At 69.4% G+C, this 14593-nt stretch overlaps 1 protein-coding gene across 1 annotated transcript; it reads right to left on the reverse strand.

Annotated features, from left to right (window-relative positions):
- Positions 1 to 1965: 1965 nt before the first annotated feature.
- LOC135881851 (G-protein coupled receptor 22-like) lies at positions 1966 to 3228 on the reverse strand. The gene has a single exon (XM_065408573.1). It carries the CDS (start codon positions 3226 to 3228, stop codon positions 1966 to 1968), a length of 1263 nt encoding a protein of 420 aa, XP_065264645.1.
- Positions 3229 to 14593: the final 11365 nt, after the last annotated feature.

Below are 14593 nucleotides of genomic sequence, written 5' to 3' on the forward strand. Positions count from 1 at the left end.
TGACCAGACAGCAAGTGTGAACAATCGGGAGATTGGGGGGGGGGGGTAAATAGGTGCCTGTATAAAACAAAGCCCCAAATATCGGGACTGTCCCGATCAACTCGGGACATCTGGTCACCCTATGCGCAGGTGCCATCTCTGCCAGACCCCCCCACGCACGCTAGGTGAGTCCCCAGCTGCTGCCCCCGCGCACGGCGCGGCAGGGTGACACACGGACCTCGCTGCTGCCCCCGGCAGCCCTGGCACCTTCCGGCAGGGGCGCTGGTGGCACGAGCGGCTGCTAGGCTCCTGAGCGGGCCAGAGACTCTGCCCTCCCCAGGCAGGACACCTCAGGAGCCAGGCCTCGGCCTGGGCAGAGCTCCCTGCCCGCCCCCCGCCACAGCCCCAGGAGCGGGCGCCTGCAGCAGCCATGGCACCGGCTCCCGCCCCTCCGGGCCCCACCAGCCCAGGGGGGACCCAGCAGGCCGCGGAGAACCACCAGGCTGGCTCAGGGGCTCTGAACACAGCAAGCGACAGCTCACCAGGCCGGGGCTGCCCCTGCCGGCCCAGCCCTGGCAGCTCACACCTGCCCCGGTCCAGAGCCTCACCCTGCGGAGCCCTCTGGGCACAGTCCCTGTGGGCAGCAGGCCGGGGCCGGGGAGCAGGGTCGTGGGTAAGGGCAGAGCTCGGGCCTTGGGGCGCCTGGCACAGGACGATCGGCCCCATCGCCTCACGCAAAGTTCGGGGAGAGCAGGGGCTGCGGGTCGGGATTGAGGGGCACCAGCGGAGCGGGGGGATGAGCCCCACCACTGTACGAGTGGAGAGGGGGCTGCCCGGGGCTCCCCCACCCCACTCAGCTCCCTCTATAGGGAGGGGGAGAGTTAACCCCTGGCCTCAGAAGCAGCAAAGGGGGGGCTCCCGAGGAAGCAGGAGACCCCCCCCAGGCAAACAGTCACCTGGGCCCCCCCTTGTGGTCTGCGGGGTGCACTGCGCCGGGGGGCGGGTCGCGTTGCCCACCCCAACAACCAGAGACAGGCACGGCCGCTTGAAGAGTTTCATCTTTATTGAGATTGGCAGGAGAGGGTTTGGGGGAGGTCATGGGGGGTATTTACAGAGAACGGGGGGGCAGCGTCTCGGCTGGGGGGTCCTTGGGGAGCCGGGCAAGGGGCTGGACACAGAGCTGGGAGAACAGCAAAGAACAGGGAGTCAGGGACCCAGGAACACACAGACCCCCCCCAAACACACAGACCCCCCCCCAGATGCACAGCCCCCCCCCAACACCCAGCCCCCCCCCATGCACAGAGCCCTCCCCCCGACATCCTGCCGACACACAGACCCCCCCATGGATATGTAGATCCCCAAGCCCGCCTCTTATACAAAGAGCTCCCCCCCCCATGGATACACAGAGCTGCCCCCCCTAGACCCCCCCGACCCGCGATGATGAGGATGGGACTACTGTTATGGGCCGGCTCAGCCAGCCCCAGACACTGGAGGGGGAGGGCCCTGCCCTGGGAGGGGCCGCGGGGCCCCAGGGTCTCCCGCCCCCTTCTCCTTCGGCCCCTCAGTCAGCACCAGCCGGGCCCCTCCCCTCGCCCAGCGTGGAGCCAGCTTGGGGCGCCCAGGCCTGGGGCCTGGTGGCGGGAGCCGGAGGAGCCGTTTCTGACGCGGGGGTTGCACAGGGCCCTTGGCGGTTCCAGGAGGCCCAGCCCCCAGCCAGGATCCAGCCTGGCAATGTGCCTGGGCCAGTGTGGACGTCCCGGTGCTGGTCTGCGGGGAGCTCAGGCCAGGTCACGGAGTCGCCTGGAGGCATACGGCGGCTGCTGGGAGCCGGGCGGGACCCCTCTGGTCGGCCAGGGCGGGTGTGACGGGCCCAGCTTCTCCCCGGTGCCCCAGAGCGGAGCTGCCTGGCCTGGCCTGGCCAGTAAGCGTGGTGCAGTCTGTGTCCTGCCGGCTGTGCTCAGCCAGGCCCCGGCGTGTGCCACCCACTCACTCCCTCAGCCCCTGGGTGGGGCAGCGCTGTGCCCCCGCGCTGCCCGTGGGCCGGGCCCGGCGGCCCTTGTGGGGCTCCACCCAGGAGTTGTGTATGACTGTGCCCCCGGGCGCGGGGTCCACCTGCAGCGCCGACACCACCCGCTTCTTCAGCTTGCTGCGGAGTGCGGCGCGCAGCTTCTGGCGGGCGAAGGCGTAGAGCAGCGGGTGGAAGACGGTGGTGCCATAGGCCAGGGCCAGGAAGCAGAGGCGTAGCTGGAGCAGCAGGCGGCTGGGCCCCAGGCACAGGACCAGCAGGTTGGCGATGGAGATGGGCGCCCAGCACACCAGGAAGGTGGAGACGATGACGAGCGACATCCTGAAGACCCGTTTCTGGCGCTCCCGGCGGTCGCGGTGCCGCCTGACGGCCCGCCGGAGCGCCACGATCACCGAGACCGAGGCCTGCACCCTCATGGGCTGGGGGGGCAGCGTCGGCGCCGCCTGCACCGGCCTTTGGGCCTCTCCCGCGCCGGCACCCGGCTCCGCCCCTTTCCGGCGCTTCCGGCGCTTGCTGTGGCGGCGCTGGCTGCGGGAGCGGCGCCCGCCCAGGCGGATGTCGAGGGCCCGCAGGACCCGGGCGTAGGTCAGCAGCATGACGGCCCCAGTGGCGGCGAAGGCCGGGATCTGCAGCAGCAGGTGGTAGCACGTGGCCAGCTCGGCCTGGGGCCCGGGGACGCGGAGGCAGAGCGCCGGGCGGGGGCCCCGCAGGATCTCCAGCTCCAGGAAGGGCAGGAAGAAGCCGAGCAGAGAGAGCAGCCAGACGGCGGCCAGCAGCAGGGCGGCGCGGCTGGGCGTCAGCGCCCGGCGTCCCGGCCGCACCGAGATGTCGTACCGGTCCAGGCTGACGACCAGCACGTTGGCGGCGGTGGCCACGCTGCCGAAGGTGACGCAGGCCTCGTGGAAGCAGCCCAGCAGCGGGCCGTTGTGCTCCGGCGCCAGCAGCAGCACGGCGATGGTCAGGGGCGCGCACACCAGGCACACCAGCGTGTCCAGCACGTGCAGGTTCATGGTCACCACGGTGCTGACCGAGTCCACCAGGCCGGGCTGCGAGCAGTACAGCGCCAGCACCGCCAGGTTGCTGCTGCAGCCCAGCAGGATCTCCAGCAGCAGGAAGCTGCTGAGCGACACCTGGAAGCCCAGCGGGTAGGGCAGGTACCCGCCGGCGTCGGCGCTGGCCCCGTCCGTGGTCTCCAGGAGGGTGTCGTAGATGGCGCTCTCCATGTCGGGCAGTGGCCTGGGCTCATGGGCTGCTCCTGCACCGGGGGCTGCACCCCTGCAGAGCAAAGGAGACAGGGCGTCAGCTCCCCCAGGCCTCCAGCAGCTGCGGCAGGCAGACAGCGCCTGACACCAGCCGCACCCAGCCCGGCTCCTGGACCAGCCCCCTCCACCCCGAACCCTCCATCGCGCCGCTCTCTCTGGCCTGAGCCCGTGGGGACGGGGCCCTGCAGAGCAGTCGGGGCTCCCTGCCCCACAGCAGTAGGGAAATCTCCTTGGGGGGCCGAGCTGCCCAGACAGGCTACGCCATCCCCTCTGGGCCCCACGGGCTCCCACTGCCGGGTCCCCTCCAGCTGCGAATGCAGCCACCACACTAACCCCAAGAACAGGCAGGGCTGGGAATGCTTCTCCCCCAATGCCCCTCACTCCCGACCCGCAGCCCCCCCCAGCCCTGCCGGTGCCCCTCACTCCCGACCCGCAGCCCCCGCCAGCCCAGCCCTGCCCCCCCCCAGCCCTGCCGGTGCCCCTCACTCCCGACCCGCAGCCCCCGCCAGCCCAGCCCTGCCCCCCCCAGCCCTGCCGGTGCCCCTCACTCCCGACCCGCAGCCCCCGCCAGCCCAGCCCTGCCCCCCCCCCAGCCCTGCCGGTGCCCCTCACTCCCGACCCGCAGCCCCCGCCAGCCCAGCCCTGCCCCCCCCAGCCCTGCCGGTGCCCCTCACTCCCGACCCGCAGCCCCCGCCAGCCCAGCCCTGCCGGTGCCCCTCACTCCCAACCCACAGTCCCCGCCAGCCCAGCCCTGGGCTCCCCCCTCACTCCTCCCCCAGCCCTGCCAGTGCCCCTCACTCCCAACCCGCAGCCCCCGCCAGCCCAGCCCTGCCCCCCCCAGCTCTGCCAGTGCCCCTCACTCCCAACCCGCAGCCCCCGCCAGCCCAGCCCTGCCCCCCCCAGCCCTGCCGGTGCCCCTCACTCCCGACCCGCAGCCCCCGCCAGCCCAGCCCTGCCCCCCCAGCTCTGCCCCTCACTCCCAACCCGCAGCCCCCGCCAGCCCAGCCCTGCCCCCCCAGCTCTGCCCCTCACTCCCGACCCGCAGCCCCCCCCAGCCCAGCCCTGCCCCCCCCCAGCCCTGCCCCTCACTCCCGACCCGCAGCCCCCGCCAGCCCAGCCCTGCCCCCCCAGCCCTGCCGGTGCCCCTCACTCCCGACCCGCAGCCCCCCCCAGCCCAGCCCTGCCCCCCGCCAGCTCTGCCCCTCACTCCCAACCCACAGTCCCCGCCAGCCCAGCCCTGCCCCCCCCAGCTCTGCCCCTCACTCCCAACCCGCAGCCCCCGCCAGCCCAGCCCCCCCCAGCTCTGCCCCTCACTCCCAACCCGCAGCCCCCGCCAGCCCAGCCCTGCCCCCCCCAGCTCTGCCCCTCACTCCCAACCCGCAGCCCCCGCCAGCCCAGCCCTGCCCCCCCCAGCTCTGCCCCTCACTCCCAACCCACAGTCCCCGCCAGCCCAGCTCTGCCGGTGCCCCTCACTCCCAACCCGCAGTCCCTGCCAGCCCAGCCCTGCCCCTCACTCCCAACCCGCAGCCCCCGCCAGCCCAGCCCTGCCCCCCCCCAGCCCTGCCGGTGCCCCTCACTCCCGACCCGCAGTTCCTGCCAGCCCAGCCCCCCCAGCTCTGCCCCTCACTCCCAACCCACAGTCCCCGCCAGCCCAGCCCTGCCAGTGCCCCTCACTCCCAACCCGCAGTCCCTGCCAGCCCAGCCCTGCCCCTCACTCCCAACCCGCAGCCCCCGCCAGCCCAGCCCTGCCCCCCCCCAGCTCTGCTGGTGCCCCTCACTCCCAACCCGCAGCCCCCGCCAGCCCAGCCCTGCCCCCCCAGCCCTGCCGGTGCCCCTCACTCCCAACCCGCAGCCCCTGCTAGCCAAGCCCCTGCCACCCCAGCTCTGCTGGTGCCCCTCACTCCCGACCTGCAGCCCCCGCCAGCCCAGCCCTGCCCCCCCCAGCTCTGCCAGTGCCCCTCACTCCTGACCCGCAGTCCCTGCCAGCCCAGCCCTGCCGGTGCCCCTCACTCCCGACCCGCAGCCCCTGCCAGCCCAGCCCTGCCCCTCACTCCCAACCCGCAGTTCCTGCCAGCCCAGCCCCCCCCAGCTCTGCCCCTCACTCCCAACCCACAGTCCCCGCCAGCCCAGCCCTGCCCCCCCAGGTCTGCCAGTGCCCCTCACTCCCTGCTCACCCAGCCTCACGGGGCCGTGTCATCGCAACCATCTGGGCCCTGGGTTTGTGCTGTGGAGATGTGTCCTGGGGCGTCACTTCCCACCTACAGACCATGGCAGAGCTGCCCAGCAGCCATTGCTTAGTGCAGGCACCCGGCGCACCGACCCCTCGGCCCTGGCACCACCCCGGGGCCTGCACCGCACCCGGCAAAGAACTTCCCTCAGGCTCACTGGGGCGGGGGGAGAACCCGGCTCCATCAGTCACTGAAAGCAGCATCTCCCTGCTCGTCGGAGCCTTCACCGCATGGCCGCCCTCAAGCAGCTGCTGCCTCTTCCCAGGGCCAGGTGGGCTCCGTGCCAGGCTACTCCTGGGCTGCCATCTCCCTGCCCGCTCCCGACAGCTGAACTCAGCCCCTGGTCCCCCCGGCTCCTTGCCAGGCTGGTTCCAGTGAGAGCAGCTGCCGTGTGACCTTAGCAGGTCACTGGGCGGGAGGCAAGGAGCGGCACAGCTGCTGCTGGTCCTGCCAGGGCTGCACCCCCAGCCTCCAGCTGCCAAGCCAAGGGTCATTGCTCTGCTGCTGCCAGGCTGTGCCCGCTGGCCCCGGCACAGGGATGCTGGGGGTGCCAGGGCATAGGGGTGCTGGGGACACAGGGGGTGCTGGGGGGTGCCAGGGAATGGGGGTGCTGGGGACACAGGAGGGTGAAGGGGGGCAGCTCTCCAGCTCCAGGTTGGACTCTTCCATCCGCGTTCTCGGGAGATAAGCAAGGAGGCAGGAACACGAAGCCCACGGGGGAGCCAGGGAGACCTGCTCCCTCTGCAGATGCCCGGGGGGGGCATGCTGCCACTGCCCAGGACTCCCTCAGCCTAGGGCGCATGGGCACGACCTGGCAGACCCAGCCCACAAACAGCATCCGCTTGTCAGGGAGAAGGGAGGGGAGGTGGGATGGGGCCGTGTCCTCGCAGGGGAAGGAATTTTAATCAGCTGCCTGGCTGACTATTACCAGGGTTCAAGGAAATCTCCTTGATAAGCTCTCAGGGCTGGAATAGCAGGGGACTGTGGGTCGGGAGTGAGGGGGGGTAGCAGGGGGCTGCGGGTCGGGAGTGAGGGGCACAGGCTGTAACCTGTTCAGGAAGGACGGAGGGGCCAAGGGGGGCGGGGGGCTCTGTGCCAAACACCACTGCTGGGCCTGAGTCACCGACAACTCCGGGGGGGCTCATGGCCCCGTGTCCCAGCAGAGGGTTTCTCACACTGGGGGTTGCAAGGCTTGTGTACGGGGGTCGTGCGGGTGGCAGTGGCTGCCGGGCGCCCAGCTCTGCCAGCAGCAGCGTGGAAGTACGGGGGGGTTGCTTTTTTAGGGGGGGGTCATCACAGCCTGGAGTATTTTCGAAGGGGCTTCCAGCCCCCTGTCCGAGCAGCTCAAGCACCAGCAGGATCACACAGGAACAGGCCGTCTTGGTGCAGGACAAAGCTGGGCGATCCCGGGGCACTTCGACAGGAGGGACGTGCTCTGGGGCTCTCGCTGCCAGGGTTCAAACCTCCATTTGAGTGACAATCTCCTGACTCGGCGCGTGCAGCCGACACGGGGCTCTGCCTTAGACCTTGTCCTGACAGACACAGAGGGACCTGTGGCAGAGCTTCAGGACAAGTGCTCAGGGCTTGATCCCATTTCGAATGTGGAGCAGAACAAAGTCCAGCCCAGTAACATGGATTCACACTTGGTGCTTTAATAGGGCCAATTCCACAGAGCTGGAAATCGTTATGAGCCAACTCAGCTGGGAAGAATGTAACAGGAAAACGGGAATGCTCATTGGGAATCGTTCAAGAACCCCGCACTCAGTGCCCCCAAAGCCTCAATCCCACAACTGAGGAAGGCGGCTGCGGTGATTACCAAACCAACCTGGCTTAGACAGGAACTCAAGGCAGCTGTAAAAATAAAAGAATCATATCTAAGCACGGGAAGAGAGGGAAGGGGGCAGTAATGAATACAAGTCAGAAGATGGGACTTGTTGAAAATAGATAAGGGAAGCCAAGGGACACGCGAAGAAGTCTACGGCCAGCAGAGTTAAGGACAATAAGAGAGTTGTTTAAATATATTAGGACTAAAAGGATCCTGGCAGCTGTATTGGTGATAACTCTCTTTCCACTCCACTAGCATCTCTGGAGGATGTTCAACAGGAGCTACTAAAGTCAGACATTTTGAAATCAGCTGGTTCAGATAACTTGGATTTAAGAGTTTTAAAGGAGCTGGCTGAGGAGCTCACTGCGCTGTTAATGCTGATTTCCGACAAGTCCCGGAGCACTGGGGAAGATGCAGACCGGCAGAAAGCTCATGTTGTGCCAGTTGTTAGAAAGGGACGACCAGGGTAATTCCAGGCCTGTCAGCCTGACGTTAATCCCAGGCAAGGTAATGGAGCGGCTGATACAGAACTCGATTAATAAAGAATTAAAGGAGGGTGATGTAATTAATACAAATCAACATGGGCTTATGGAAAACAGGTGGCGTCAGACTGACTGGAGCTGACGAGCGTGCGGCTGCAGGGAACGGTGGTGACAGTATAATGAGATTTCTGCAAAGCCTCTGACGGATGCTGCGTGGCGTTTTGTTCCCAAGATTAGAACAATATACAATGACCGACCGTGGCCCACATTACACGGATTAGAAGCCGGCTCACTGCTAGGTCTCAACATGGAATTGGAAATGGGGAATCGTCATGGGGCTGTTCCAGGGGGGTCCTACAGGGTCGGGGCTTAGCCCTTCGCTATTTAACATTTGTACCAATGACCTGGAAGAAAACAGCAACTCCTCACCAGTAGAGTTTGCCGATGGCCCCCAAAGTGGGGCCGTGGGAAATCACGCAGAGGGGCAGCGCTCGAGACAGACAGGGAATGAGGTGAGTTTGGACGGGGAGGGGAATTAACGCTGGGCCAGTTTCCAGAGGCCGCGGTGGGGTCTCCAGGCTGGACCATGGTTCGGAGGGAGCGGATGATGCTAACGGGGGCAGGGCTCTGCCCTCTGCTGGCCGGGGTCAGACTAGGGGTCACACTGGGTCCTGCTGGCCTGGGGCTCGATGGAGCAGCTGCCTAGCACGCTTGGCATGTCACCAGAACAGGGTCCAAGGCCCTGGGCTCCCCTCCCCTCAAGATGGACTTGGCTGAAAGTCACTGATTTCTGTGCTAAAGAGCTCTGCCCCACGCTGGGTTCCTGTTTCCCCGGCTGGCTGAGTCACGTCTGCCGGCGGAGTTGGGGCGCATGGCGAGAACAGGGGCTGATCGCGCTGCAGTCGGTCGCAGGAGGCTTCCCCTAGCAGAGTGCGCCCCGAGGGGAGCCCCGCTGGCAAGGGCCCTGAGGGGTTTGAGGCGGTTCCAGGGCGCGGAGCCTGGCTCGGTGACAGCCCATCACTGTGGCTGTGGCCTGGCCAGCGTGTGCGGTGCCAGCTCCCGGGGGCCGCAGCCGCTCAGCCTGGTCCGTGTGTCCGGGGCCTTTGAGCGAATTGTGTGTGAATCTGCCCTGCGGTCCCTGCGTGCCGCGAGGCCGTTCCCAGGGGGCTGCTGCCCAGCGCTGCGCCGCATGGAACCAACTGACACACTCTCGGGGGAGCTGGCGCTGGGCCCCGAGACCCCCGCTGCGCATGGGGGATCCCTCAGCACCACGCAGCCGGGGCAGGGCCTGCTGCCCAGCGGGGGCTTGGGAGGAGACGCAGACAGGCAGGGCAGCTCCGTGGGGCTCCCAGCTCCCATCTACCCAGCTGGTGCCACCGGGCACAGGGCCGGGCCGAATGCAGCCCCTGGCGCCGGCCCAGGCTGGTCATTCACCCCCAGTGTCTCCTGAGCCAGGGTCCCCACCCTGGCAGCCTCTGTCTGGGGAGTTTCACCTGCCGCCCCCCCCCCCCACAGCTGGTCCCCCCTGCTCCCAGCTGGGGGTGTCCCCAGGACAGGCCATTCTCAGAGCCAGCTGGCTCAGGGACCCGCCCGGTCCCAGGGGACGGCCTGTGGCCCTTGCTCACAGCCAGGCTGCTCACGCCGGCCGCCGGGCTCAGCCCATGTCAGACAGGCTGTGCTGGGCACGGCCCGGGGCCCCCAGGTGCTGGCGGCTCCGAGGGGGGGCTCGGCAGGGGAAAGCGGGGCAGGGAGCAGGGAGGGTTTGGGGGGAGTGGGGCAGGGGCTCGAGGGAGCGGGGCAGGGAGCAGGGAGGGTTTGGGGGGAGCGGGGCAGGGAGCGGGGCGGGGGCTCGGGGGAGCAGGGCAGGGAGCGGGCGGGGCTGGGGGGGACACTGCAGCACAGAGCGCTGGGGACCCTGTGGGCAGGCTGGCTCAGCCTGTCTCGGGAGGGGCTCAGAGGTGGGCAGGACGCGAGGGGCTGGGACACCTCTCCTGCGAAGAGCCGGCTGGCGGGATGCCCATGGAAAGGGGACGAGGCGGTGACGGGAGCCTAGGAATTGGACAGAGCAGGGACAGCGGGAACGGCTGCTCTCCCAGCCCCCAGCACAGGGCAAGGGGACGCGTAGTGAAACGCCAGGTGGGAGAGAGGCCCACTGCCTGGGGAACCCACTGCCACATGCCAGACGTAACGGGATTCCCAAAGAGACTGCCCAGGGGCAGCAGTTCTACCAGCTCATGCACAAACCTCCAACTTCAGGGCTCAAGCCAGTGCCCCGCGGAGACCCAGCGCCGGGCAGCTCCCCCCTCATCTGCTGCACCTTCCCCTGCAGCGGCCGGTGCTGCCACTGCCAGAGACAGGCCTTGGCTCTGAGCCGGACCCCACCCGGGGGCAGCTCCCGCCCGGCTGGGGTCCGACAGAGCCACTGCCCGCTCCAGTGGGAGCAGAGATGCCTGCGATGGCTTTGGCACTGCATGAGGCCGTGGGGCCGACGCCAGGGCGGGGCACCAGACGCCCCCTCCCAGCCAGTGCAGGGGCAGGAGGGCACCGGGAGGAGTGTGCAGCCAAGAGCCGTTCCCCGTCACCTTCTGCCTGGCGCCGTAGACCCGCCAGCGCCGCAGCTATCGACCTGCCTCTGGGCAGCGGAGACTGAGCGGCTGTAATTACATTGCTCCAGCCACAGGCTTCCCGCGTCTCTTCCATCCCAGACTGCAGGAGTTAGTTAGCCAGCCGGGGGGGCGGCCCCCGCGCTGAGTCCAGGACAAACCGGCTGGGAAACAGCCCCCCAGTAACCCTGAACCCACAGCCCCAGAGCAGCGACTTCCCGACCTGGAGCCTCTCGACCACTTCCCAGGAACCTGTGCAGCTTGGGCAAGCCACCGACCAGCCCTGCTCCAAGGCTGGGGGCAGCAGAACCATGCGTGGCCAGGCACCCCAGGCTGGGCTAGCAGGGGCTGTGGGTCGGGAGGCAGGGGCACCGGCAGAGCTGGGGGGGGCAGGTCGGGAGGGAGGAGCACCGGCAGAGCTGGGGGGCAGGTCGGGAGGGAGGGGCACCGGCAGAGCTGGGGGGAGCCCAGGGCTCGGCTAGCAGGGGGCTGCGGGTCGGGAGTGAGGGGCACCAGCAGAGCTGGGCCCAGACCCCTCCTTTACTGTTTGCGGGAACACGCATTATCCGGGTGCTCTGCAGGTCACACTGGGGCCCGAGCCCCCGGCTCTGCCAGCCGCGGTCCCCCCCAGCTTGTGGCGCCGGCAGTAGCTGTGACGATCTCTGCGGGGGGGGGGGGCCTGCACCATTCATCAGCGTGGGCCGGGCCTGACTCATCGCCGGGCAGAGGGGAGCAGGGAACCTGGGCTCCTTCCTCCAGGCCCAGGGCCTGGCTGCATCTGTCCTGGCTGCCAGGGGCACCGGGACGCTCAGCACCCGGACTCCCGGTGACGCCATCTCCGGCTGGTGCCAGCAGCAGCTGCCTCCTCGGGCTCCTGGCTGGGCTCTGCTGACAGTTCAAGGACTTGGCCCTGATCCCAAAGCAACTCCTGGGCCTCTTCCAGCTACGAGCGCCCCAGGCTGATTCCCAGCCACACGGACAGAGCCGGGCCAGGCCGCAGCCCGTGGGACGGGGGCTGGAGAGCCCCCCAGCGTCACAGAGCACAGCAAGCTTCACCTCTCCCCGGCCAGCTCCCCCGGCCACCCCGGCCTCCCCCCTAGCCAGCTCCCCTGCCCCCACCCCAGCCCGGAACCAGCCCAGCCTCCCCCCGGCCACCCCCCAGCCCAGAACCAGCCTGGCCTCCCCCCAGCCAGCTCCCCTGGCCACCCCCCAGTCCGGAACCAGCCTCCCCCCGGCCACCCCCCAGCCCAGCCCAACCCAGCCTCCCCCCGGCCAGCTCCCCTGCCCCCCACAGCCCAGCCTCCCCCCGGCCACCCCCCAGCCCGGAACCAGCCTGGCCTCCCCCCAGCCAGCTCCCCCGGCCACCCCCCAGTCCGGAACCAGCCTCCCCCCGGCCACCCCCCAGCCCAGCCCAACCCAGCCTCCCCCAGGCCAGCTCCCCCGGCCACCCCTGCCCCCCCCCCCAGGCAGTGGCCAGGTTCTAAGAGCAGGGGGAGCAAACATAAAAAAGGCACCCCCCTTGGCTCCTCCTCTGGCCACGCCGTCCCCCCCTCCCTTGGCTGGCTCCTCCGGCCACACTGTGGCCATGCTGCGCCCCTGCCTTGCTCCTCCGGCCGCGCCGCCCCCCCATGGCTGTAGAGGGAGGCTGGCAAAGGACAGGGGGTTTGAGGGGAGGTGGAGGGGAGGGATGTAGAGGGAGGGTAGCAGAGGACGGGGGTACAAGGGGAGGATGTGGAGGGAGGGGGACAGGGGGTTTGACTTGAGGGGAGGTGGAGGGGAGGATGTAGGGAGGGTGGTAGAGGACGGGGGTACGAGGGGAGGTGAAGGGGAGGGAAAGGCAGGGGCCCGGGGTACATGGGAGGGGTACACGGGGTATGGAGCTTGGGGAGAGGTTACCGGGGATGGGAGTGCTGTGGGCTGGGGTCCCCGGGGCTCTTTGTGCAGAGGGGGCTGGAGCTGCCCCCGGGACCGGGAGAGCCTGGGAGCCTGCTGCCTGCCCTTCCGCTGCTTCTTTCCGGGGCCCGGCCGCTAGGCCCGGCCCAGCCAGCAGCAGAGAACAAACGCCACTGTCACTGCCTCGGAGGCGCTCGCCGCGTGCAGTGCCAGCCCAGGCTCAGCGCTGGCGCTACCCCTTGAGGGGTGGGGGCAGAAGGCAGCAAGCCCCGCCAGGCGCGGTCCGAGCGAGCTGCAGCCCAGCTCGCCCGCTCAGCCCGGGGGCGCTGCCCTGCCCAGGGCTGCTGGCGGAGCCTGGCTGCGGGCGGGTTGCGCTGACAGGCTGCGGTGGGAGGGGGGAAAGCCCCCCCAATGGCTGCCGGCCACCAGCCTGCGCCCCCCCCCTCGCTCCTCCGGCCGCGGCTGCCAGCCGTGCTTCGGGTGGAATGGAGCGAAACCCCCGGACCCGCTCTCCCGGCCGCAACGCCGGACCCCGCTCCCCGCCCCGGTTGCAGTGCCGGCCGGAGCACTGTGAGACTCCCGGACCCGCTCCCCCACCCAGAACCCCGGGCGGAGCGCAGCGAAACCCCCGGACCTGCTCTCCCGGCCGGAGCGCCAAATCCCGCTCCCCCAGCCAAAGCTCCGGGCAGAGTGCAGCGAAACCAGCCTGCGCCCCCCCTCGCTCCTCCAGCCGCTTTTGGAAAGGCGCAGCTTTGGGGAAAATGTGCTAAGGGGAAGCGGCTGCTTCCCCTGCACCCCGCTAGCTACGCTACTGCCCCCAGCCCGGAACCAGCCCGGCCTCCCCCCAGCCAGCTCCCCCACCCACTCCCCCAGCCCGGAACCAGCCCAGCCTCCCCCCACCCACCCGCCCAGCCTGGAACCAGCCCGGCCTCCCACCAGCCAACTCCCCCACCCACCCCCCCAGCCCGGCCTCCCCCCACCCACCCGCCCAGCCTGGAACCAGCCTGGCCTCCCCCCAGCCAGCTCCCCCAGCCACCCCCCAGCCCGGAACCAGCCCGGCCTCCCCCCAGCCACCCGCCCAGCCTGGAACCAGCCCGGCCTCCCCCCAGCCAGCTCCCCCACCCACCCCCCCAGCCCGGAACCAGCCCAGCCTCCCCCCACCCACCCGCCCAGCCTGGAACCAGCCCGGCCTCCCACCAGCCAACTCCCCCACCCACCCCCCCAGCCCGGCCTCCCCCCACCCACCCGCCCAGCCTGGAACCAGCCTGGCCTCCCCCCAGCCAGCTCCCCCAGCCACCCCCCAGCCCGGAACCAGCCCGGCCTCCCCCCAGCCACCCGCCCAGCCTGGAACCAGCCCGGCCTCCCCCCAGCCAGCTCCCCCACCCACCCCCCCAGCCCGGAACCAGCCCGGCCTCCCCCCAGCCACCCGCCCAGCCCGGAACCAGCCCGGCCTCCCCCCAGCCGAGGGGCCGGGATCAAGCCCATTTACAGCTGGGGAAGCGCCGCTCCACAGGCCAACGGCTGGCACAAGAGCCAGGGGCAGCGCTGGCAAGAGAAACCAGGAGTCCCAGGCCCGGCTCTGCCCAGTGGGCACCACCCGGTCTCGTAAGCCAGGCAGAGCCATGGACAGGCCTAGTCTGAGGTGCAAACCCTGGGCCCAGCCCCTGGAGTGGGAGGTCACTGGGGTCTTTCCTCTGCTCCGTGTGGGCAGGGCCCGACCCACGCTCAGCCCGGGCGTGACCACGGCTCATTCGACGCCCCAGAGGAGAGCGCATGTAACGGACTCAGTGTGACCTCGGGCCGGAGACGCCAGGGACCAGGCCCCAGCCCTGCCTGGCTCGAGTAGAGCCCGGTCCCCCATCCCGTTGCCAAGGGGCTGGGCCAGGCAGCTCTCACGCCAGCTCCGAGATGCCACCCGGGGCCGGAGCGGTGCAGTAACAAACCTGTGAGAGGCAGTGTGCCACAGCAGGGCGCGAGGCGGATTGACCTGGGGATGTTGCAGGGGAGTTTTACTGGGACTGGCTGCACTGGGGGTGGGAGACTCTCCTTGAGGGACGATACCTGAGCACGTAACATGAGAACCCAGATAGGGGGCTGGGGCCAGGTGACACCTTCTGCCCGGGAAACTGGACAAAGGCTGGAGGAGGAACGAGGGGGAGGGGGTGTGAGACGGCTGGAGGGGGTTTCAGTTTGGGGCTGGCTGGGGAAACGGGATGGAGACCCAGGACTGGGGTCTAAGCTCCTTGCGCCCCCAGAGGGACCTGGCTGAGGGGTCCTGGTTGTACCCACAAGCCC

The sequence above is a fragment of the Emys orbicularis genome, chromosome 7, assembly GCF_028017835.1.
Source record: "Emys orbicularis isolate rEmyOrb1 chromosome 7, rEmyOrb1.hap1, whole genome shotgun sequence".
NCBI lineage: Eukaryota > Metazoa > Chordata > Testudines > Emydidae > Emys > Emys orbicularis.